At 34.5% G+C, this 23,365-nt stretch overlaps 1 protein-coding gene across 1 annotated transcript in view; it reads right to left on the reverse strand.

Moving 5' to 3' along the window:
* The window catches only part of LOC129922444 (uncharacterized), a 14,810-nt gene extending 5,384 nt beyond the window's left edge, over window positions 1–9,426 (reverse strand). Inside the window, exons 1-3 of the mRNA XM_056008478.1 lie at window positions 9,287–9,426; window positions 4,749–4,828; window positions 2,440–2,497 (exon numbers count right to left, since the gene is read on the reverse strand). Coding sequence (XP_055864453.1) covers window positions 2,440–2,497; window positions 4,749–4,828; window positions 9,287–9,344 — 196 coding nt within the window. The 5' untranslated portion in view covers window positions 9,345–9,426. The remainder of the gene's footprint in view (window positions 1–2,439; window positions 2,498–4,748; window positions 4,829–9,286) is intronic.
* Between the last annotated feature and the right edge of the window lie 13,939 nt (window positions 9,427–23,365).

A 23,365-nucleotide genomic window follows, 5' to 3' on the forward strand; every position in this document is an offset into this window, starting at 1 on the left:
ACAGAACGAAATAGAAGTCGACGCAAACAGATTACTTCCAGTACAACGTAAAAAGAAGTAGCGATTTATAAACATACTAGCCGACCGGCGGCGTAGCATACGCCACTATTTTGCATGACCGGTCTTAGGCCACTGCAACTTATGTGACAGCAGTGAGCCCCCACTTTCAAAGGATCCGCACTAATTCAAGGTGTATAAATTATTAAATTAAACCATTTTATAACTCAAAATATATTTCCCGCTCCCTCCTGTTGATTTACCAGGAGTTCCTGGAAATCTCCTGAAATCCCAAAATATACGAAAAAATCCTTAAAATATACGGAAACATATACACAAATATTGTCATTTCGGGGTGTCATTCAATATGGAAAACGTTAATCTTACGCACAGCATCAGCCGTAATTGTCCAATCTGGTGAAAGAAGCTTCTCGCGCCTCAAACTAATGAAGAGTTACTTGAGGTCAACAATTCTTAAAAATAGATTGTAACATTTGGTAATTCTTGCTATTGAGCGTGATCTATGTAGGAAACAGAATTATTATGATATACTGTATGACTTTGCTACACGCAAAGCTCGAAAAGTAATTCTGTACGTATTAAAGAATGAATTAAATGCAAAGATGAATTAATTTTGTAATACAGACTCTTAAATTTCACTTATTATCTGCTTCCCTACCCAAATTTGGCCCCGAAAAATCCGTTTCGCATAGGGCCCCACAATGGTTAAGTCCGGCCCTGCTATATATATATATATATATATATATATATATATATATATATATATATATATATATATATGTAGAGAGAGAGAGAGAGAGAGAGAGAGAGAGATAGATAGATAGATAGATAGATAGATAGATAGATAGATAGATAGATAGATAGATAGATAGATAGATAGATAGATAGATAGTGAGAGAAAAAAAAGAAAGAACGAATATAGGTTACATACAAACAAATATTTAGATAGATATATACACATACTTCATTCATAATTTAAAGCATCTCGCACTCTACGTTCTTCTTCTTGAAACTGTCTTGTAGAGTTGAGCCTTAGGCTCTTGGAACTCTAGGCCAGCAAAAGTGAACAAGAGCTCCTTCTCACCGGCCTGAATTAGAACAATGTACACAGTTCTGTCTGGCGGGGGGGATCAGATTCGCTGCCAGAGGCCGCGTTCACTGGGACCCCTGCCTTTTTCCTTTTCTATATCAGGCTAACCGTGCAGGACACGCAATTTATGTAACGGCCACTTGAGGAACGGCGGCTTGATTGTGACAAGGTTGTGGAAGCTTTTTTACAACTCCGCCCAGTGCAATGATGATGATATTGCACCCCTTAAGACACCCCCACAGGGGGTCTTGTTAACTACCATTTAACCTAATCGTTTCCTCCTACGATTGTTTCCCCTCGGGCGCTACTATGAAGCAGAGTAGCATGCCCGGGGCATTTCTACACAAGAAAAAGTTAAGCTATGTTTAAAAATAAAATTATGTAAGACTAGGAAATAAACAGTTTAAATAAAGTAATACATATTAATTATTAATTAATTCTACTTTATTTCCCAATCCTCTATTTAGATATATTAATGTGATCGAACGCAGTGATAATAAGATATAACTCTTATCTTCAATACAACGATAGCGTTCGTTGGTGATAGTGTAAGTTAGTAAAAATATTGGCTAAATATGAAGCCCTTTGCAACTTTTGTTTTACGAAACAAATATGCTTTATACTTCACTTTAAGCACTTTATGTTCAGTAAGAATTTATGAAGAATAAAGGTCTACGCATTGCTAATTTTGGCAACAGGAGACAGGCTGACTTTTGCCTTGCTGAATGTACTCGGCGCTAAACCTTGAGAAGTGAAGTTGAACAAAATGCAACTCTTATGTTGTTGTTTTTTATGTGTGTATTTATCTGTACATATAAATTCCATACTTCTGAACTTAAGGCCCATCTATCTAATTTCTCACTATAAGTATTACATACACTTAGTTTAGCGCATTTTTTAAAATTGCTGAATGTGTAAATTGTAAAGCATGTGTGTTGCTGCAGCATGCATAGTGTCACGGATGAATGTGTGTATGTATATATAATCTATTTTTACACTCTGCGCGAATGACCGGAAGTGTGTTCGTTGTCAGAGAGTTGTCAGAGTCCAGCTTGTGTGTGATATGCAGTAAAAGATTATTAAATGTTCTGTGTTTGATCTATTGGTTGAATTGTGTTATTTCGTTAACTAGAACTGAACCAGGGACACCTAGACGTAGCGAGAGCTAAGGTAGTTTGTACCGAGTTATAAGTAGATAGAGTTATATAATAGGAAAGCTGTGACACATAGTATGCTATAGTGTTTATATTAAGAATCATTGAAGGGCGAGGTTTTTTTGGTTGTAAAATTTCCGTGTATAAGTTATAAAGATATTGAAAAATACAGATTACCATGAAATATATATATTGATTGTGTTGTTGATTTTTCCATTTCTTGGTCGTCTAAAATCTGTGAAAAAAAATATATATATACAATATAAAATTCTATGTCCTAACGACTCTTATTTACTAATATTTTTCACACTGAACGTAGACTTGATAGAATAGTAAAAATTAACTCATACATACCTTATTTTAGCATAGAACAAATAAGCCTCTTTTAAGATCGAAACCGCAGCGGTTAAATTTACCAAAAAAGGATTTTTTTTTGCATTTCACTGTTTAAAAATTCGTAATGTTTCCCCTTTTAGACCTTGTGGCCTATATGACAGATAAGGTCAAAGGCACCTGTTTCTGTGACCTACGGTTAACGAGGGTTTGGGGGTATAATAGGAGTTGTGAAGATGGGTTATTATAAACACAGTGACTCAGATCTATGACTGACAAAAGTGAAAAAAAAAATATGTAAAGAGTAAACTTAGTTATGAATAGTATATTTTCTTCTTTCCAAGTGTTCCGCGGCAAACCGTAAAGGTCGTTTTCATTTGAATGTATATATAAGTGAGGGGTATTATATAACAGAGAGATTCGCACATGTACAGCTAATGGGCCTAAAAAGAGATCGATCTTTATAAAGGGTCCCCGATGTTCTTGGCCAAAGGAATAGAATATCGACAGTCGCTTTTAAGAACTTAGATTAAATATCTTTCCTGTAGCATTGCAAGTTCCTTTTTTGTCACGGTTGACTACGGTTAGGCGCCTGGCTTCCGAAACTGGGCTCCTGGGTTCAAATCTCGGTGAAGGCTTGGAATTTTGACACGCCTAGCACTGGCCTGTGTTATCTTTTCCAGCTGATTCACATACAATCACTCTTACCCAATGACTAAACGAGGTCCAAAATAAACTGCATCAAAGAGCTGCTATTCGCAAAAGACTGTGCACTCAACGCTTCCAAAGAGCTTCTAAAGAGCCTGTCCCTCTACAACAACGCTTTCAGAAATTTTGGCCTCGCATCAATATAGAAACAGCGGAAAGAGCTGCACCAACCTCCTCCAAATAAATCAGTCACGAGCAGGCATTCTCCCAGACGATAAAAAAAAAACAAGCCTATGTTAAACTGCTTGTCTATTTGTGAAGCACCATATCAGCAAAAGCCAACCTCGATGACGAGATAGATTTCCCATTCGCACATGCTAGTGCTGCTTTTAAAAGAATTCATAACCAAGGAGGGTAACGAAGAGGGCTCAGCATATCTACAAAACTGAGTCCACAGTGCTATAGTGCCTTCCCTTCACTCTTATTGGCATCATAGTCCTGGACGTTATATTATCAACATATTAAAAAGCTAAACTCCTTCCACATTTTTAAATATGTAAAGTATCCATGCCATAGCAAAACGGCCCCAATTTCGATTGGTTGGTCATGTATACCAGAAATCGCCTTTTTATAACTTTTTAACGAAAAGCTATGTGTAGGAATGCGCTCTCAGGGGTTCACACAAGCGTTACGAAGATACCCTTAAGAGCTCCCTCAACAAGTGTGATACTGACGTTAACGCCTTGGAAACACTAGCTCTGAATAGCTCTTCGTGACGCGAGCATCGGAGTCTTAAGATACGAGGCAAGGAGAGCAGCAAGCAAGAAATAACGAAGAGCTAACAAAAGGCTGAGAAAAGAAACAGGTTTATCTACAGTACACCCAACAAACACATGTATTTGGCCTGTATTCTAAAACGATGACAAGACTTGACAGTCATATTTGAGTTCGTAGGTAATGAGAAATAGGCTCATCTTCAATTACATATCTAAGAGAATGTAGAATGTTAGATGTATGTATGTATGTATGTTAAGTTGCCATAAAACAAGAGTTTCAACTTGATTTAGGTCAACGGGTCATCCTGACATATAATGTAACTATTAAGACTCAGGAAATCTCAACCAATTCAATTCTTGATAATGTTATAAAATATTCCTAGTCAATGGCGTAGCTGTAGATGCCTCTCGGCCCACGATGGGTTTTTGACTATGGTTTGTTAAAAATTAACGTAGTGTAAAACATAAGCTATTGATTTTCTTTTATTTATGTCTATTAATTACAATGTGCAACAATATTAACGTTCATATCAATCTCGTATAATCTCTTATCTTTGAGATTGTTACACTGCGAGTTCCGATCTTAATGACCGTTAAATTGACAATTACATATAGTAATAATTTTTGTTTTACATTTGGGATTTGCTCTTAGCATAAGTTATACATTCTCTAAAAAAAAAAGTCATTGGAAACAACTAAAATATGCCCGAATTGATTTTTTCAACTTACCTGAAATGAGCATTTTAATGTCAGAGGTTCGATTAATTCTTTTATTACTTCTGAGTTTCCAGTGAATTGAAGTGTAAATCCTGGTTCAAAACAAAAGATTTAGCATTTATAAACCAATTATACCATGCAAAATTTAATGATGGTTCTAAAGCAGGGGTTCTCAACCTGTGGGTCGTAATCTCATTAGGGGTCGAATGATCATTTGCCTAAGAGCGTGGGATTTTTTTTTTAACTGTGACTAGTTTTCATCGTAAGTTTTTTACTGTGACTAGTTTTCATCGGAAGGTTGTTTTTTTTTTTTACTGTGACTAGTTTTCATCGGAAGTTTTTTTTTTTTTTTTTTTTTTACTGTGACTAGTTTTCATCGGAAGTTTTTTTTTTTTTTTACTGTGACTAGTTTTTATCGGAAGTTGTTTTTTTTTACTGTGACTAGTTTTCATCGGAAGTTTTTTTTTTTTTTTACTGTGACTAGTTTTCATTGGAAGTTTTTTTTTTTTTTTTACTGTGACTAGTTTTCAGCGGATGTTTTTTTTTTTTTTTTTTACTGTGACTAGTTTTCATCTGATGTTTTTTTTTTTTTACTGTGACTAGTTTTTATCGGAAGTTGTTTTTTTTTACTGTGACTAGTTTTCATCGGATGTTTTTTTTTTTTTTTACTGTGACTAGTTTTCATCGGAATTTTTTTTTTTTACTGTGACTAGTTTTTATTGGAAGTTGTTTTTTTTTACTGAGACTAGTTTTCATCGGATGTTTTTTTTTTTTTTTGTTGTGACTAGTTTTCATCGGATTTTTTTTTTTTTTACTGTGACTAGTTTTCATCGGAAGTTTTTTTTTTTTTTTTTACTGTGACTAGTTTTCATTGGAATTTTTTTTTTTTTTTTTTTACTGTGACTAGTTTTCAGCGGATGTTTTTTTTTTTTTTTACTGTGACTAGTTTTCATCTGATGTTTTTTTTTTTTTACTGTGACTAGTTTTTATCGGAAGTTGTTTTTTTTTACTGTGACTAGTTTTCATCGGATGTTTTTTTTTTTTTACTGTGACTAGTTTTCATCGGAATTTTTTTTTTTTACTGTGACTAGTTTTTATCGGAAGTTGTTTTTTTTTTACTGAGACTAGTTTTCATCGGATGTTTTTTTTTTTTTTTACTGTGACTAGTTTTCATCGGATTTTTTTTTTTTACTGTGACTAGTTTTCATCGGATGTTTTTTTTGTTTTTTTTTTACTGTGACTAGTTTTTATCGGAAGTTGTTTTTTTTTACTGTGACTAGTTTTCATCGGATTTTTTTTTTTTTTTTTACGGTGACTAGTTTTCATCGGATGTTTTTTTTTTTTTTTTTTTACTGTGACTAGTTTTCATCGGATGTTTTTTTTTTTTTACTGTAACTAGTTTTTATCGGAAGTTGTTTTTTTTTTACTGTGACTAGTTTTTATCGGAAGTTTTTCTTTTTTACTGTGACTAGTTTTCATCGGATGTTTTTGTTTTTTTTTACAGTGACTAGTTTTCATCGAAATTTGTTTTTTCTTTTACGGTTTTAACGTGTTATGAATGAAATGTATTTGTTTATAATAATGTCGTTAAGGAACATTACTTAGATACACGAATTATGAAACGATCTACAAGCATCAACAAAATTAACTAAAAAGTGGAGGTGACAAATGCGTCATTTGTAATTAAGTTCTCTCTTCCATATGTGTGAGGCTGAAAAAACCTCCGAGCAATGTCGATAATGACATCCAGTATTTAAGTTTTGAAGGCTGATAAAGTCAAGAAATCCCGACCTGACTCGGTAGGCTAGTAGCATTATTCAAACATAGCAGCCCTTGAAGCTTTTTATTTGGTGGCTCTCAGAAAGGCCAGAAAAAAAATGGACATGTCTGCTGATACTATCAATCAAGTAACTCAGGAATATGCTCTCTTCACCACTTCTAATATTTAGCATCCAAATTGATGAATCCACAAACGTAGTAAATTGTTCACAATTACTGTTTTTTTTTAAATATGTACACAATAACGATTATAGAGATTAGTTTCTATGCAAACTTCTTGAATTGACCTCTACAGCACTTGATGTAATTGACAAACTTAGTCAGTTTTAGGAAAAATAAAAGATATATTGGAAAAATATTTGTGGTATCTGTACAGATAAGCTGTATTTAAATGTCTGGTAAAGAATACATGACCATAAGAATACTTTGTAACTTGCTGTATGATTCATCGATATATATTACCATCAAAGATACTGCCACAAGCATAACACCAATAGCAAGGCTTCTAAATATGATTTCTCTTCAATGTCAGTTACTGATTTCTGGATCTGTTGTTTGCTGATATTCTGTTATATTTAAGATTTATTCACGACATCCTCTTCACTTTGCAACCACATAACTTTGTGAAACATATTTTATTTTCTGCCTGTTCGTTATGAAACCTAACTACAGAAATAAACTTGCTGCAGTGGATGTGAATTCCTAATCCAGTGAAATAAAAAACAAGGGCAGTAATTTTGGCGTGTTTGAAAATAGGGCTACTATCGAAACACTAGTGCGGCTGAAGTTTACTGTGTCAAAGACTGCACGTTTTTTAAGCATACCAATATTTAAAAAATATTCATGCAACATGAAGTTTATAAAAAGAAAGTAAATGAAAGTTATAAAGAATACACTTTCTGCTCTTGTAATTGAAGCATAAATTTATTTTACACTAATTATAGCCCTTGCTATGTTCGGTCTCTAACAATGGAATTAATCAGTGATCTACATTTGGATATCGATTTCATAACATTAGCTAAATCACATTTACTTAGGCTTATGAACGAAAATTTATGGATGGGGGTCGCCGCCAAGTAAAACATTGTATTAGGGGGTCGCGGAGCTCAAAAGTTTGAGAACCGCTGTCCTAAAGGCAAAACTGACATCCACACCGTCAAGGCCAAAGTTTAAAAAATCCTAAGCATAACAAAACTTTAAAACATGTCGGAGTCTCGAGATACGAGGCAAGTAGATAAGCCAGCATGAAAGATTCGGAGCTAACACAAGCAAAATACATTTAAAAAATAATTTAAAAAACACAAAGTTTATATTGAGTGTATCAATTAGCTTAGATCATTCATGTATTTAAATCTGTAATAAGCCTCAAATGGCAATCTATAAGGGAGACGAATTTAACTTATACAACAACTTCAGTAAATTACTATTTTTTTCCTATTAAGATACCAAACAAAGTAAATTATTACCAATAGTTAGTTAACTAATTATGTTTTTTTTTTAATTGATTCCTGTGTTCTCAGATAAAATAAATAATAATGCCATTTTTTCTGCTTAGGAATCGCATATGTAACGTGTACAAATTTTGGCCAGACAGACAGACAGACATATGGTAGCAGCAGGTCTCAGAAAGGACATCTGAGGAATAATCTTCCATATGTATAAGAACTTTGTTAGCATAGTGGTTACAAAGTCCGCTTGAAGAAGCTTGAGCAATAAGTTCGAATCAGGTCATCCCCCCCCCCCACACACACATTAAAAAAAATGCTTTTTTATTGTTAGCGTAGATCTACTACAAAGCTAATTATATGACAAATCCAAACTAATTAATACAACTATGCTTGTTATAACTTTTGTTTTTAAAAAAATAATATTTTATATCTTGTTAAAGTTTATTGCTGGGGAGAAAACAGTTTTATTTCACTCTGTAATGGATGTCAACCCTTGTGGCTTCCCCTTTTTAACTAGATCCTTTAGCGATTCAACTGAATAGCTCCTACTCACATATTTTAGACTTATTCAAGGAATTGTATTTGCGGTCGAGGACGGTATGGGCTCCATTTAAATAGAACGCCGGCGGATAAAAGCTTTGTCAGCATTATTTGCGGCAAAATAAATAGGTCATAACTGTTTTTTCATAGTCATGTAAAGCACTGCAATCTTTATACCTCGGAATCGAAGACAATGCGTAATTATATATCATTATAAAATGCAAAAGAAACTAATGACAGGAATATGCGTGCCAGATGAGGATAATATAAAGATATTGGAGGAACGTAAGAGTCTATTACTCCTGCACTTCACTCCAGTTGAGGAACAACCCCAGTACAATCAGAACCGGCTTTAGTGTATCGGAGGCCAATAAAAATTAAAAAAAAAATAAGATACAAAAATATGCAATGAAATAAACACCTTTCAAGTATCTACATCTAAATCAACAAATAAGTCAAATTCATACAACTCCGGCGGTGTAACTAGAACACACAAACGACCCATGATCGCCAGACTAGAAATAAAGTTTCGACATTTAAACAAAAGGAAGAAAGCCTAGTCTTCTAACGTAAGCAGTTTAAAAATAAATATAGATATTCATGAAAAAAAAAATTGAATCGTAGGAAAGAACTTTGAGCAAGACGAGTAGCCAACGAGTTCCCCCATGTTTCAGATTTGATCCATGTTTCAAAATTATTAAAAAAAACAACATTCAGATCGTCTACCTACATTGCCTATACCTAAAGCCGGCCTTGGAACGCCAAGAAGTAATAATAACTAACCTGAAACAGAGAGTTGGCATGTCAATACGCATAGAACGAATGCTAGTAATAGCTTCATCTTGCTGAGATGCTAGGCTAGAAAGACAGAACACGCGTTTATATAGATCTCGGCAAAAAAAAACAACAAAAGAAAAAAAAAGAACAAGTATAAGAATTTAAATGTTACATAAGTCCTGGTAGAGAAATTCATGATGACGCAACCTTCCAAGAATAAAGAGAAAATGTAATTTTTCAGACAGGATGTCAAGCTTCCAAGAATAAAGAGAAATGTAATTTTTCAGACAGGATGTGAAGAGAGGTGCCTTGACATAGTTACACGTTAGAATCTTGTTACAAAAAAAATTTTAGTTAGAACTTTTATACAACACAATCTCGATCTATATGGCAATGGCTATTTTTCTGTGCATATTTTAGGGCATGGTACTAAATTTGAAAAACTATATACACTGTTTTACAACTAACTATTCAAAATGGTAAAAAAGAAAGAAAAAAGAAAGAAAAAAGAAAGAAAAAACAAACGTAGATACAAAAAATCATTTTGTTTTACTTTTGCTGTGTATGTCTCAAAAAAAAAAAAAATAGTTCATATAAGGGACGTAGAACAAATGAGAAGCGGTGGCTGAGTGGTATAACGCTTGGCTTCCGAACTGGGGGTCCTGAGTTCAAATCTCGGTAAAGACTAAGATTTAAAAATTTCAGGGTCTTTTGGGCGCCTCTGAGTCCACCCAGCTCTAATGGGCACCTGACATTAGCTGGGGATATGTAAAGTCGGTAGGTCGTTGCTCTGGTCACATGAAACCCTCTTTAACAATGGGCCGACGAAAAAGATGACCTTTACATCATCGGCCCTATAGATTGCAGTGCCTGAAAGGGGAACGTAAAAGGCTTAAAAACAAATCTGCACAACAAATAGTTTTATTTTGTTTTTACTAACTACAGAGTCCCTATTTTCAAGACGCACCAACATGTAACGTGTTTTTCGGAACAAATGGGTAATTATGACATGTACAACCTTTCAAGAATATATTTAAACTCTTGACCAGTAGCGTCTCTGGTGGGGGGAAAGGTTTGTGAACCTCACCGGGTGACACCCTGAACTAATTGCACCTGGTTACACCTACCCTAGTGACGCCACTGCTATTGACTTCTAGTTTGTTTTTTGTTTTTTATAAAATATCGGCCGTTGTGGCTTGAGTTGAAATAATGTTAAGTACAAGATTTCGGTCCTAGTGTACGCAGTGTTTCTGTAGTACTTTCTAAGAAGTCTGAGATTTACGAATTTCGTTCAGTGGCGCCATTTTGAGTGCATGTATTCTTTATTAAAAAAAAAGCTATTGTACCTTTATTGCAACAATTTATCATTTTGGAAAAAAATGAGTCTTTAAAAAAATGTCCACTCTTATTTGAATTCAGGCTTCAAGTCTACGTCATCATGTTACTTTAACACCTAGTTATTTTCTCATACCGTCCAGGCTTACAATATTTTCTTTGACCTTTAACCTATTCTTTAAATAATGATAATACCCGTTCCTGAAACCTGTGTTTTTTTTTTATATTCCTCAGCAGTTTTTCCTTGACCTAAAAAATCCGAGCGCAAGATGAGAATGTGTATTTTATAATTATTTATAGAGCTGGGAATGAACACAACAGAGCTTCACCAACGTTCAATTTTATATACTGAATATCAAAACAAAACAAAAAATATATTTAATGAGCGAAAGGTTTATAGGTTATATTATTAAACTATAGGTTATATTATTAATCTTATCATTTGTGGATCACGGGGAAGAACAGAAGCGACTGTACACTGGTAAGGCCTATTCACGCCAAGCTACCCACGAGCCTGACACGTACTTTTTCAAGAGAAATTACGCATTTTGTGAAAAATATTAAATAAACAAAGAGAAATTGTGTTAGCACACAAACTCAGAGGCGGCCCTCATCAAATTCACCGATGGACGAGAAATATGTTATTGTTTTGATTGTTTAAAGAAATAAAAAAAAATTGGCGTTATTTTTCATATAAAAGCAAACAGTGCAACCGTCTTTTCTAAGACTCGTCCTTTCTAACTCTTCTGGAATAAGTAGAGTAGTAATAAGTGATCACGTAAGATCAGCATGGAAACCTCCCGATACAGTGTCTGTGGCACCTAGTGCGGTAGCTCAGGGAGTCACCCCCTCCCCATCAACTTTCTTGAAATATGTTCCGATGAACACTGTTGCTATTTTTTGTTGTTGTTGTTGAACCAATACAGTGAGCTGATGACCTACTTTTATTGATTTTAACTCAAATGTTAAATACCAATGTTTATTACATTTATTCAAATGTTTTTGCCAATTTTTACTATAATAATCAATTAAAATTATAAACAGACTTGGCATCACATGAACAGGTTTCTTTTGTTATACTTTAAATGGTATAACGTTGTGCTGTACCATTTACACTTAAAAAACTACCATCTAGATGTGTCTAGGCATATTTGGGCATATATCTAGAGATTTTATTATTATCTTTCCCCATGTGTCTGCTTTTACCAACTTACAATTTTTCCAACTTGGTTGCCCCCCCCCCCCAAAAAAAAAATCGGTGTCGACCGTTGTGAACCACACCCACTCCCCACGGGACGTTACTGCTAAAAGATGTATCTCGAGATTGTATTATTATCTTTTTCAATGTGTCTGCTTTTGCCAAGTTTCTAAGTGGTAGCTCTAGCAGACTCTAGCTAGACATAAAACCTTTGTTAGGTTAATACGGGCTACTTTTTGTAAATAGGTTCCATATGCATAACTAATATCACGTGGTGCTGTTTGCTTATTTTAATACATTTATATGTTAGTCCCGACTTCAGGAATGTTCAACATTCACTTCCTGGACTGGACTGGTGTTTTTGTATTTATATTTAATGGATTATTATTATTGGATTTTAAAGTATAAATTGTATTAATCGATATCTCGAGATGGAGTTAAAGTTTATTAAGTAATAATTAATCTTAAATAAGTAACCCCTAATGCGCCAAGCAAAGCATAGAATAGAACCTTGATATACATATATATATATATATATATATATATATATATATATATATATATATATACAGAGAGAAAGAGAGAGAGAGAGATGGAGAGAGATATAGACAGATATAAATAGATGTAGATATATAGGCTGCAATCAGTAGTGAATGAAGAAAGCGACTTTTGCTAAGTTCAACGTGGATGGCGATGCCACCACGACGTCAGTGCAAAGAAGTGAATGTCAACTGGAGGAGAAAACGGAAGCGACATTTGCTGAATGCGACGTGGATGGCTTCGTCTAGCTGTCACCGACAACGATCGACTCCCACCTACAGCCATGACACTTCACATCCAGACAGATCTAAGGACGGAAAAGTGTTATAAACCTGGAGGTGAGGCAGATGGGGGTACTGCGGTTTGTTTTAGACTACGCAAAACGCCCCAGTAACGCGCTAGATGAGCGGTCAATCCTGTCAAGTTACTGTACAAAGACCTGTGTTGTAAATATTATGCTTGCATATCACAGCAAATGTGTCAAGCGACGTTCCATCTGACTCTAGAAGACCTGTAGGGGCCCTATAGAAGAGCTAGTGTGTTAGAGTCAAGATACTGCACGTTACCTCACAATGTGACCAGTTACGAGGCGAAGTCAGAACCAGCACGGTGTTTAAAATTAGTACGGAGCAGAGGCTTGGATTTGGACAGTCAGTGTAGTGTTGTAGCCACCAACTGTACAGCATTTGTGATGTATTTGAAATTAAACTGTTACTGTTACTTTGGAGCCACAAGTTATGAAGTTCGTTGTGTCGTGTGGTGCGGGTTTTTGAGAGACTGGATAGTGAGATAAGTTACATTATACATACATATATATATATATATATATATATATATATATATATATATATATATATATATATATATATATATATATATATATATATATATATATATATATATATATATATATAAAGAGTCGGCTACAAAATGTAGTATTTCTTATCCAAGGCAGAGTACCAAGGGGCTGGAAAGAAGCTGATGTCACACCCTTATTTAAACAAATGAGAAAAAGCTGACCGAAGAAACTACATACCAGCATCACTAACCAGCAGCACATGCAAAATCATAAAACACATAATATGTAGCAACATCATAAACCACTTAGACAAGCATAATTTTATTACTCTATACCAACTTGGATTTAGGAAATATAGATCATATGAAACACAACTACTAGGGCTAATTGATGATTTTTCAAAAGGATTTAGATAATAGTGAACGAATAGATGTTATATTATTAGATTGTTTCCAAGGCTTTTGACAAAGCCCACCACTATAGTTTGCTTAAAAATTAAAATATTTTGGCATTTATGGTCCATTGCATTAGTAGAGATTTTCTGATAGGGAGTAAACAAACAGTAATAATACATATCTCTAAATCAACACCAATAATAGTAAAATCAAATGTTCCTCAAAGAACAGTCTTAGGTCCACTACTTTTTAAAAAAATTTACATAAATGATTTGCCAAATTTTAATAAGTTCAACAACAAAAGTAAGATTATTTGCAGACGATTGCATAATATATAGATAACACTCGGAACAATAATCTTCAAATACAAAAAAAAAATCAAATAAAATACTCAGACACAAAGATAAAGGCACATTTCTCGTTCCATATGCTAGGACAAATTTGTACAAATACTCCTTCTTCCCTAGTGCTATAAGAGCATGGAAAGGGTTGCCTGGGCTAGCCAGGAAAACAAGTGACTTAGCAGAATTTAGGTTACTGATTAATATGCATGACTAAATTTATTATGCCTAGAATGTAATCTTCTTCTTTTTTTGAAGTAACGTCTGTATTATATAAAATAATTTAAAAAAAAGACTTTCATTAATTCAAATATTTTTTAAAATTATTATATTTTTCAACTTAAATAATTCAATTAGTAAGGTCAAATTGGTGGAGGCTGTCAAGGCTTGAGCAAGCTATTATAGCATAGTGTAGGACAGGCCATTGTCCTGTTGGCTCATATTTCTCACGGCTACGGTGCTCTCGCTGCGGGGAAGAAGAGGAAACCGTGCCTCATATTCTGTTTGACTGCCCCAGACTTGCTTATCTCCGTCTCGACAGGTCTGGAAAACCAAAAATTCTCGACCTGTATGGCGACATTTATGCACTATGCAAGACAGTAGGGTTTCTGTCCAGGGCTTTTGCAAGAGAGGATTTGAGCCTCTCAAGCCCTCACTCAAATGGAGTTTGATGATGATGATGAATTGTTTATAAATGAGTTTGCTAATCATAAGTTTATTTTACTGGCGCTCTAATTGCAAACTTATTGAAATACTATACTCTTTAAAGATTTTCATATTAATAAAAAGTTAAGTTGCTAACATACATAGAGCACTAAATATAATTTTCAAATAATGAAAATACTATGAAAGACATAATGATAGAGGCCCATATAGTAGTATTACGTATGTAAGAGAAATTAGTACAAGTGCTCCTTCTGTCTTAGTGCCATAAAAGATTAAAATAGGTTGCATCAATCAGCCAGGAAAACCAACGACAGAGTTTCAACAACAGTTTTGGACATCTATGCAATACAATTTTATAACTATTTTATCTCTTCCTCTCGATAGCCTCGATTTCTCCCAATTCCCCCGAAAAAAAGTGGGATAAAATAACATTTACCACTATTGTAGGAAGGAGATTTTGGGTTAGTGGATACTATTACGAGTACATCTGTAGAAGTAGTGAGCTAAAAACTCGAGTTACTTTAACTATAATAAGTTGCTGATTTCATTCAATAGGTTTGCAGATTTTTCCTATCTCTGTAGATTACAATAGAACAAATGTGTTCATTAAAGTAAATAGAATAGCATAATTACTGCATTATAATACGACTTAATAGAAAATACAATAAAGATACATATAGATAACACTGAGGAAATATCTCATCACATCTCTGCTCGTCGTCTCTTCAGGGGCATAGGCTACCAATCAGCTTCATCCAGACATCTCGGTTCTGGGCGAGTCTTTCCAACTGTCCCCACGTCTTGCCCATCTGCTTGGCATCTGTTTCCAAATCAAGGCGCAAGGTATTCCTGGGCCATCCCCTCGTCATCTTTCTTTGGGGGGGGGGGGGTTCCAGGTTAGGGCTTGCCTTGTTATGTTGAATGCAGGCTTTCGAAGGATGTGACCTATCCATCTCCAGCGCCTCTGAAGGATATCTACTTTATTGGGATGCTGTTTTGTTCTTTGCCACAGTTCGTCATTCGAGATCTTGTCTGGCCAGCGGATCATAAGCATCTTCCTCAGGCATGTATTGATAAATACCTGAATTTTCGTAAGGTGGTGATGGTTGTTCTCCGGGTCTCTGCTTCATAAAGTAGTATTGGTAATCCATAAAGTAATCTTGGTGGTGGTGCTTATTTCCCTAGAACCCAGGTGTTCTTCAGCTGATGGCAGGCTGCTCGAGCTTTACTAATGCTGGCTCTGTTTGCATCTGTTCCTCTAAAGAACACCATGGAGAAACAGAGTGAGGGAACAAGTAAGAATAAATAACGTTTAGAAAGCTAGTCCTCCATTTATCACAAAATTAACAAAAAAAAAAAAAAGATCAGACATGATTACTAGTTTTATGTTTATTGTATTTTGTATACAGTCGTATTTTTAAAACATGGTGTTGTTTGTAACGCTATAGCAAAATAACACATTACATATTAAAATTAAGGTTTCTTGAAATGTACTATTATGTCTTAAGAACATCTCTTTGATGAACCTCTTACTAAACTCAACAAATTTACGAGCTAGGACTATTTCTTTCTCATCAGGGCTAGTCAACACCTTGTTGCTGGGAAAAAATTGCATGCCAATAAAATAGAAGCAGACAAAGAAAGCAATGAGAGAAAAACATAAATTAATTGACTGACCCTTGTATGGTAGAGATACAAATACTCGCAAAAGACAGAGAGGAATTAAGAGGGGCGATCTACAGATCATGTAAGCTTTTGCCCCAAATGTCCTACAGAAGAAGATACGGATGAATGTGATATATTGGTGACATCTAAATACTGCAATAAAAATATGTATTTATGATAATTGTTTTGAAAACTCAAAGGATACTCAAAAAAAAAAAATCTAATGTTCTTATGATCAGCACATGAGAATGCTCTCCCCTCCATGTTCGTCTGTGTAGGTTAGGATATGCTAATGGTCCTTGACCTCTTGAGAATCTGGAAATGAGAAATAGCTACTAGCAGCAATCATTCCAAGAATCTGTAGAGTATGCAGAATTTGATGTATTTTTTTATTTCGTTGCTGACACCAAATTGTGTAAACATATGATAAGAACGTAAACATATTTCACACGTCCTTTAGCATCAGGAAACTCGAACTCAGCAACTAGATCGTTCTATTTTGATTGTGCAGTAGACAATGAATCCCTCCCCCTGTTAAAGAAATGTTGTTTGTATATTATATGCTAGGTTTCCTCTAATATAGCTACTCGTAGGAAAATGGCTACTCTGCTTCTACGACTAGTACTTTGTGCGTGTCTAGTGGCGTTGGTTACTTCAGGTAAGTTTTGTAAAAGTGTTTTGTTTTATTTACGTAAACAAGTCTTTTCTACTTATAAATATCTATGTCTCTGTCTGTCTGTCTCTCTCTCTCTCCCCCTATATATATATATTTAAAATTTCTGATAGTCTTAGGCCTCGCTTGTTAGTTGCGAGGTTACATTTACTGTAACTTCCACTTGTTTTTATGTTTGGTATGAGTCGATTCCTACTTTGGCAGTTAATTTTCTTCTAAGGAATTTTGTTTTTTAGATTAATCTATTCAATGGAAATGGACTAATTTACTAAAGTTAATAAGTTTAGATGTCATTTTATTTTATCTTCAGAGCTCGTTATTGACGTAGAGCCGAATGAAATATACGAAGAGATTACACCAAAGCTAGTGATCAACTGTTCCATAACCAACAATGAAGTTACAAACATCAAAGTAATAAAATCTCTATCAATCTTAACTTACAATACGACAATGAAGAAGTTTAACGTTCTCTCTGCTATGGACGCCACTACTTTCAGTCTTCAACAGCTAGCAGAAGTTAAAGATGCTCAGATCAAGACTGGAAATCTGTTTTTAGCTTTAGTTTTAAATAATCCAACGCGGTCTGATGCTTTAGTTTATAAGTGTGAGGCTTTTGGGGATAATTCCTTGGTAAAGAATATTACTATTGCATCGAAGAGAGAAGTCTCAGATGCCACGAACATAACAGGATATATAGACGAGATAAAACGTTTAAAGAAAATTGAAACAAAACTGACAAACATTGAAACAACACAGGACTGCTCTCTTAGAAGCAATGAGGAAGATGCACTAGATAATAACAGTAAGTTCATTTAATTGAAATCTGTTTAAGAATATAAAATTTGCAATTAATTGGTTTCGGAATTTAACCTATAAGATTGAAATATACTGTTAAGATCAAAGACATTATTATATTGTTTTAGGAATAATTAAACGGACAAAAGTTTCAAAGAATGGAGGAAGCATGTATGTCTCTATGACTTAGAGTCTAGAAAAAAATTATCTTATTTATTAGGTATTTATAAAGTGGAATAAAATATGTTTGTAAGTTTTTATTTTAAAATATTGTCATTTAAACAGTGCTATATATAAGGATCCTACTTGGTAAATATAAGCAGAATCGACATTTATAGCCCATAGATATTTAGGTCGCCCAGATTAAAGATGATGAGAAACTGTCTGTTAAGTAATTTAATAGAAAGTTTGCAAAACCAGTAAATGTCTTAATAACTTGAACTTCATGAATTAAAATTCAGCAATACAGCTAACATTTAGAGCCAGTTCCGAAGTAATAAAAGAACTCATTCAGCCGCTGTCATTAAAATGTTCTATTCAGGTAGGTAAAGAAAAATTCTAATTATTGAAAAACTAGTGGTTTAAAAATAAAAAAAAAAACAAGAAAAAAAAAACAAAATAATAAAAAAAAAGACTTAAAAGTATGTTATAATTAGTTATGAATTGTTTTGCATTAGTCATGTAATTAAATTTGTAATAAATATAGACTAACAATAATAAATCAAGATATCTGGTTGATCTAGCAAACAGTCTATAAGCATGAAAGATTGTAGAGTTATCTATTGTTTCTATATCATGTTTGCGTTCACTAAGCCCGAGATGACAATCTCTAAAGCTTATACCATCACTTCAGTCAAGTACTAATTCTTTCCTTTTTTTGAGATATTAAATAAATAATTTATTACCAATATTTAAATTAGCTAAATGGTTAATATTTTTTTCTAGTGGTTTTATTGTTGTCAGGTAAAAGAAATAATTGTGCAAAATGTCATCTTACTCCAAGATCGGGTGTTGGAGAAATAACGTGTACAAACTCTTTACCAGACAGAGTTAGTTGATATAGTTTTGTAACAACTGAATAAACTAAGTCTATTTTTCTGAGAAAAGACACATGTGTACAAATGCTCAATCTTCCTTAGTTCTATTAGAGCATGGAGTGGGTTGCCTGAGCTAGCCAGGAAAATTAGTGACTTGGCAGATTTTAAGTCATTGGTTAACATGCATGACTAGATGCGTAACGCGTAAGAAGTAATCATCTTCTTTTTCGAAGTAAAGTCTGTACTTTACAAGATAAAATAAGATAAGACAATAATATATTGATTAAAAACTTTTTTCAATGTAGGCCTATTCTTTTATTCTAAGCATTGTTTTAAATCATTTTAGAGTTTTTTTATTTGCATAGTCACCTAAGGAATGAATGATGATAGCAAATCTCTGCGCCATCTCTTTCTAATTATTTCATTATAATATACACAGGTAACACGCAGTGGGAGCAATAAAAGTGTTTCAGTAAACTTTATGTACATCCTGCATGGTAAAGCTAATCTTTTAAATACTAATATTTTCGTGATTGCAGTTTGTTTAAGACTAATATTGAAGAGGGAGTTTTTTTAACATCTAACTTCTCTAGAGGGGGGGGGGTTAGACTTAATAACCATCTAGAGGCGAATTGAAACTTAAAGCACTCTGAAGGAGGGGTTTAAAATCACTAGTATACATTGCTTTAATTTTATTTTGAAGAGGTTGTTTTTGTCTTCAAACTCCGCCAAAGGGGGTTTTAAACTCAAAACCATCTGGATGGTGTTTTAACTTAAAGCCCTTTGGAGGGGATTTTTATACCACAAAAACTTTATTGGCTAGGCTCAAAAAAGCTGTTGACTGTTTTATGCTTTATTCTTATATTGAAGAGTGGGTTTAATAGTAAAAAAAAATTAGAGTGGTTTTAAACTCATATTCCCTCTTGGCTACGCTCTTGGAGTTTGGTAACTGTTGATTGCTTTTTTTTTTGTGTAATATAAAAGAGGCACTATCGGATCCAAAACATCGGAGGGGGGGGGGCGATTTTTTTCCAAACACTAACCTTAAAGCGCAGTAAACCTTAACAATAAGCATAACCGCGCCTAGGGTATATATATTTAATTATTGATTTAACATTAAAACCTCAAGAAAACTAAACTAATTAAAGCTAAAAGAAAATCAGTCACAAAAATCCCCCCCCCCCCCAGATGGATAGGATTTCACTTACCCCCCCCCCCTCCCAACCCACCCACCGCTACTCCTGTTATATATTTATATAACTGAGGTAACACTCAAATAACGAAATCCAATAAAACAGGCGAAAAGCAAACAAGATAAGTTAGTCGACGTTGATAGCTGTGAAGTAACAAGTCCTTTTACATTTAAAGTGTCTTTTAATTGTAAAACATTTCAACATAACATATATACACGGCAGGCATTATATCCAGATCTCGTACTTCACCAGCTGACTTCCTCTCTTCTTGTTTACACACTCGTCACTTCCCCCAAGTGCCCTAACTCTCGATACCCACCTCTTGACCGTGTGTCACGGTTGACCACACATTCACCGTGTCACAACAATAGCGAATGTCGAATAATTTAATAATAACAAAAGGAACCGTCGAATGCCGTCAAGCTAAATCTCTACGGCCGTAAAATCTGCCTTTTTATTACAGACTTTAAAAGTACCGGTATTCTGTTTACGTTTTATGTATTTTTCCTAAAAATTCTCTTCTTGTTTTAAATAGTCGCCTCATTGTCTCTGAGTCGACACTTCCCCTATGAACGAAACAAATAACTAATTCCTAACACCTAATCATGTCATAACAACTGCTTCTCCCATTAAACAAATTTGTCAGTCAATTCTTTACCTATCGCCGTATTACATTGTAGTATGATTGTACAAGGGCCAATATATATATATGAAAACAGATATAGACGAAACAACTTGAGTCTCGTTTCTGGCTTCACACTTCACTCTCCTCTCGATCTTTGTCTTGTGACCAAAATCAAGTTCATCCCTTAAGTTTCTTCATCTAAATGCCATCAGCCGGTTTCCAGACAAAATAGCGCGAACAAAATAGCATCGACAAAATGGGGCGGAAAAAAAAATTTTCAGTCATTTTCAAGAAATACTTTCGATATTGTAAAATATGAATAGAGACAACATTTTTATTTTTAAATTTTATGTTATCATTATTTTTCAGTCATTTTGCAGCAAACACTTTAAATCTTAAAATTTGAAAACATTATGCAAGAGCTATAATAATTAATACCTGCTAGCTCGGCGTTGCAGTAGTCAAGGCGGGGGAGTCTGAATGCCACATTTAGCTTTTTTGTTGACTCCGTTGTTAAATATGGTCGGATCTGTCCTGATCTGCACAGCTGCAGATAAAGACCCTTGCAGTGCTGACTTATGTGTGGGTTGAAAGTGTTGAATCAAATAAAACTCCAAGATTGCGCACTAATAATATATTATTCTAAAGCAATGTACTAGTTGGTCATGTCTGTTTCAGCTGTGAAATGTGAGTGCGATGACAGAGGTACAATGCCCAATACTGAATGTGACCCTCGAACTAGGCAATGCCAGTGCAAGGTAAGCTAGATTGTGACTGTGGTCTGTTGTAAAGTCTAGTGATCTCCTTCAGATTCTGTTTAATATTATTAGTTAAATACAACTCCCTGTTCTGTACTATTTGTAAATGAAGTATTTTTATAATTAAAAATCATTTATTCTTGTCACTTGTGGGCTGTCAATCTCATTGTGAGCTTTTAGACCTTGACAATTTGCTATATAGTATTTTTGCTAATGTCCTTAATTAGTACTTTCTCACAAAATAGGCTTCTCAATCCATCCAAATATTAGATCATGTGCATTTAAATCATCTTCATTTGAGGCCTGTTAGCAGTCTGTAGTATATATATCTGATTTGTTTGGACTGATGATGTTAAGGCAGATTCAACAGCTTGAAGTTCGGGTGTGAGACGAAAGGTTCAGGAGAGATCTGAATGGAGGTGTGTGCTGAGGCAGGCTCTTCATGGGCTGTAGTGGCATTGGAATGGAGGGATAACTAATCTGTTTATCCTTTCTAGAACAATATAGAACAATCATCTTCATGTGAGCCCAGTCAGTAGTTTGTATATCTGATCTGTTTATCCTTTCTAAAACAATGTAGAACAATCATCTTCATGTGAGGCCAGTCAGTAGTTTGTATATCTGATCTGTTTATCCTTTCTAGAACAATGTAGAACAATCATCTTCATGTGAGGCCAGTCAGTAGTTTGTATACCTGATCTGTTTATATTTTCTAGAATAATGTAGAAGGACGTAACTGCAGCACTTGCAGGACAGGCTATTTCAACCTGAACAAAGACTTGGACATGGGATGTTTGAAGTGTTTCTGTATGGGTATCACCAACATCTGTACCAGCTCTTACTACTACAGGGAAGAGGTGAGAATTTTATTTGAAGAGCAGACATGTTTTTATAATTGTGATGAAATGTAAAAATATTATTGTTGTCTTTTGTGCTATCTACTTGAAAATAACTTGAGACAGCTATTTGGACAAACTCCCTAAAAAGTGCTGTTTAGTAACTATATTGAAGAGAAGCATACAAGACAAAAACGAGTCAAAATATTCTATCTTCTATTTGCTATTCTATTTTCTAGGAATCTCTTAAGTTTTACTATTAAAGTAGTAGATAGTAATTACTACAAGATGCATGCCTTGATTGTTTCACAATATAAATAATATAGTTATGTGGATACCTTGTAGTAGGAAAAGAAAATGTATAATGTGGAAATGATCTACAAAAGGATTTATATTCAGAAAAATGTATGATAGCAGTGGGTTTATAGAAGGATATTTTTTTTAAAGTTTCCCCTTTCAGACCTTGCAATCTATGGGGCAGATGATGTAAAGGTTGTCTGTTTCTGTGGCCCATGGTTAAAGTAGGTTAATGTGGCCGGCACAATGACCAACCGCCTTTACTTTTTCCCGACCAATGTCAGGTACCCATTAGAGCTGGGTGGACTCAGAGGCACCCAAAGATCCCAAAATTAAAAATCCCAGTCTTCACCAGGATTCGAGCCCGGGACCCCGGTTCAGAAGCCAAGTATTTTATCACTCAGCCACTGTGCTCCCATAGAAGGATGTGGTAGTCTGTAAAACAAAAGTGTTTAGATGTTTGATTCAAGTTGTTTTATTTATTATTAAAATGTATAGAAACTCTAAAAATGAGTTACTTGTTTAAAAGTGCTTGAGCTCATTCTGACTTTTAATATGTTAATGTGCTCTTTAAAGTATATATAATCTGATGGGCTTGCTTCACAATTAATCTTTTTTTTTGTGCCATACCAATGTTTAGTATTTTTTGTTAAGCTGCTACAATTAGTTCATTTTTGACATAAATGAAATGTTAACACTTTTCTATAGTTGTCATTTGCTGGACTATTTTTAGATCACCCCTGTGCTTGATGCTGATGGCTCTCACAACTTTGCTCTGGTTAATGGCAGACTTTCCAGAACTGTCACTGATGGCTTTTCTGTCAATGCTGCACGCAATGAGATTACATTCAACAACTTTGAAGGGTCACAGCGAGAGCAGGACAGTCTGTATTTCAATCTTCCACCCAAGTTTAGAGGAGATAAGGTAAGAC

Source organism: Biomphalaria glabrata, chromosome 13 (genome assembly GCF_947242115.1).
Source record: "Biomphalaria glabrata chromosome 13, xgBioGlab47.1, whole genome shotgun sequence".
NCBI lineage: Eukaryota > Metazoa > Mollusca > Gastropoda > Planorbidae > Biomphalaria > Biomphalaria glabrata.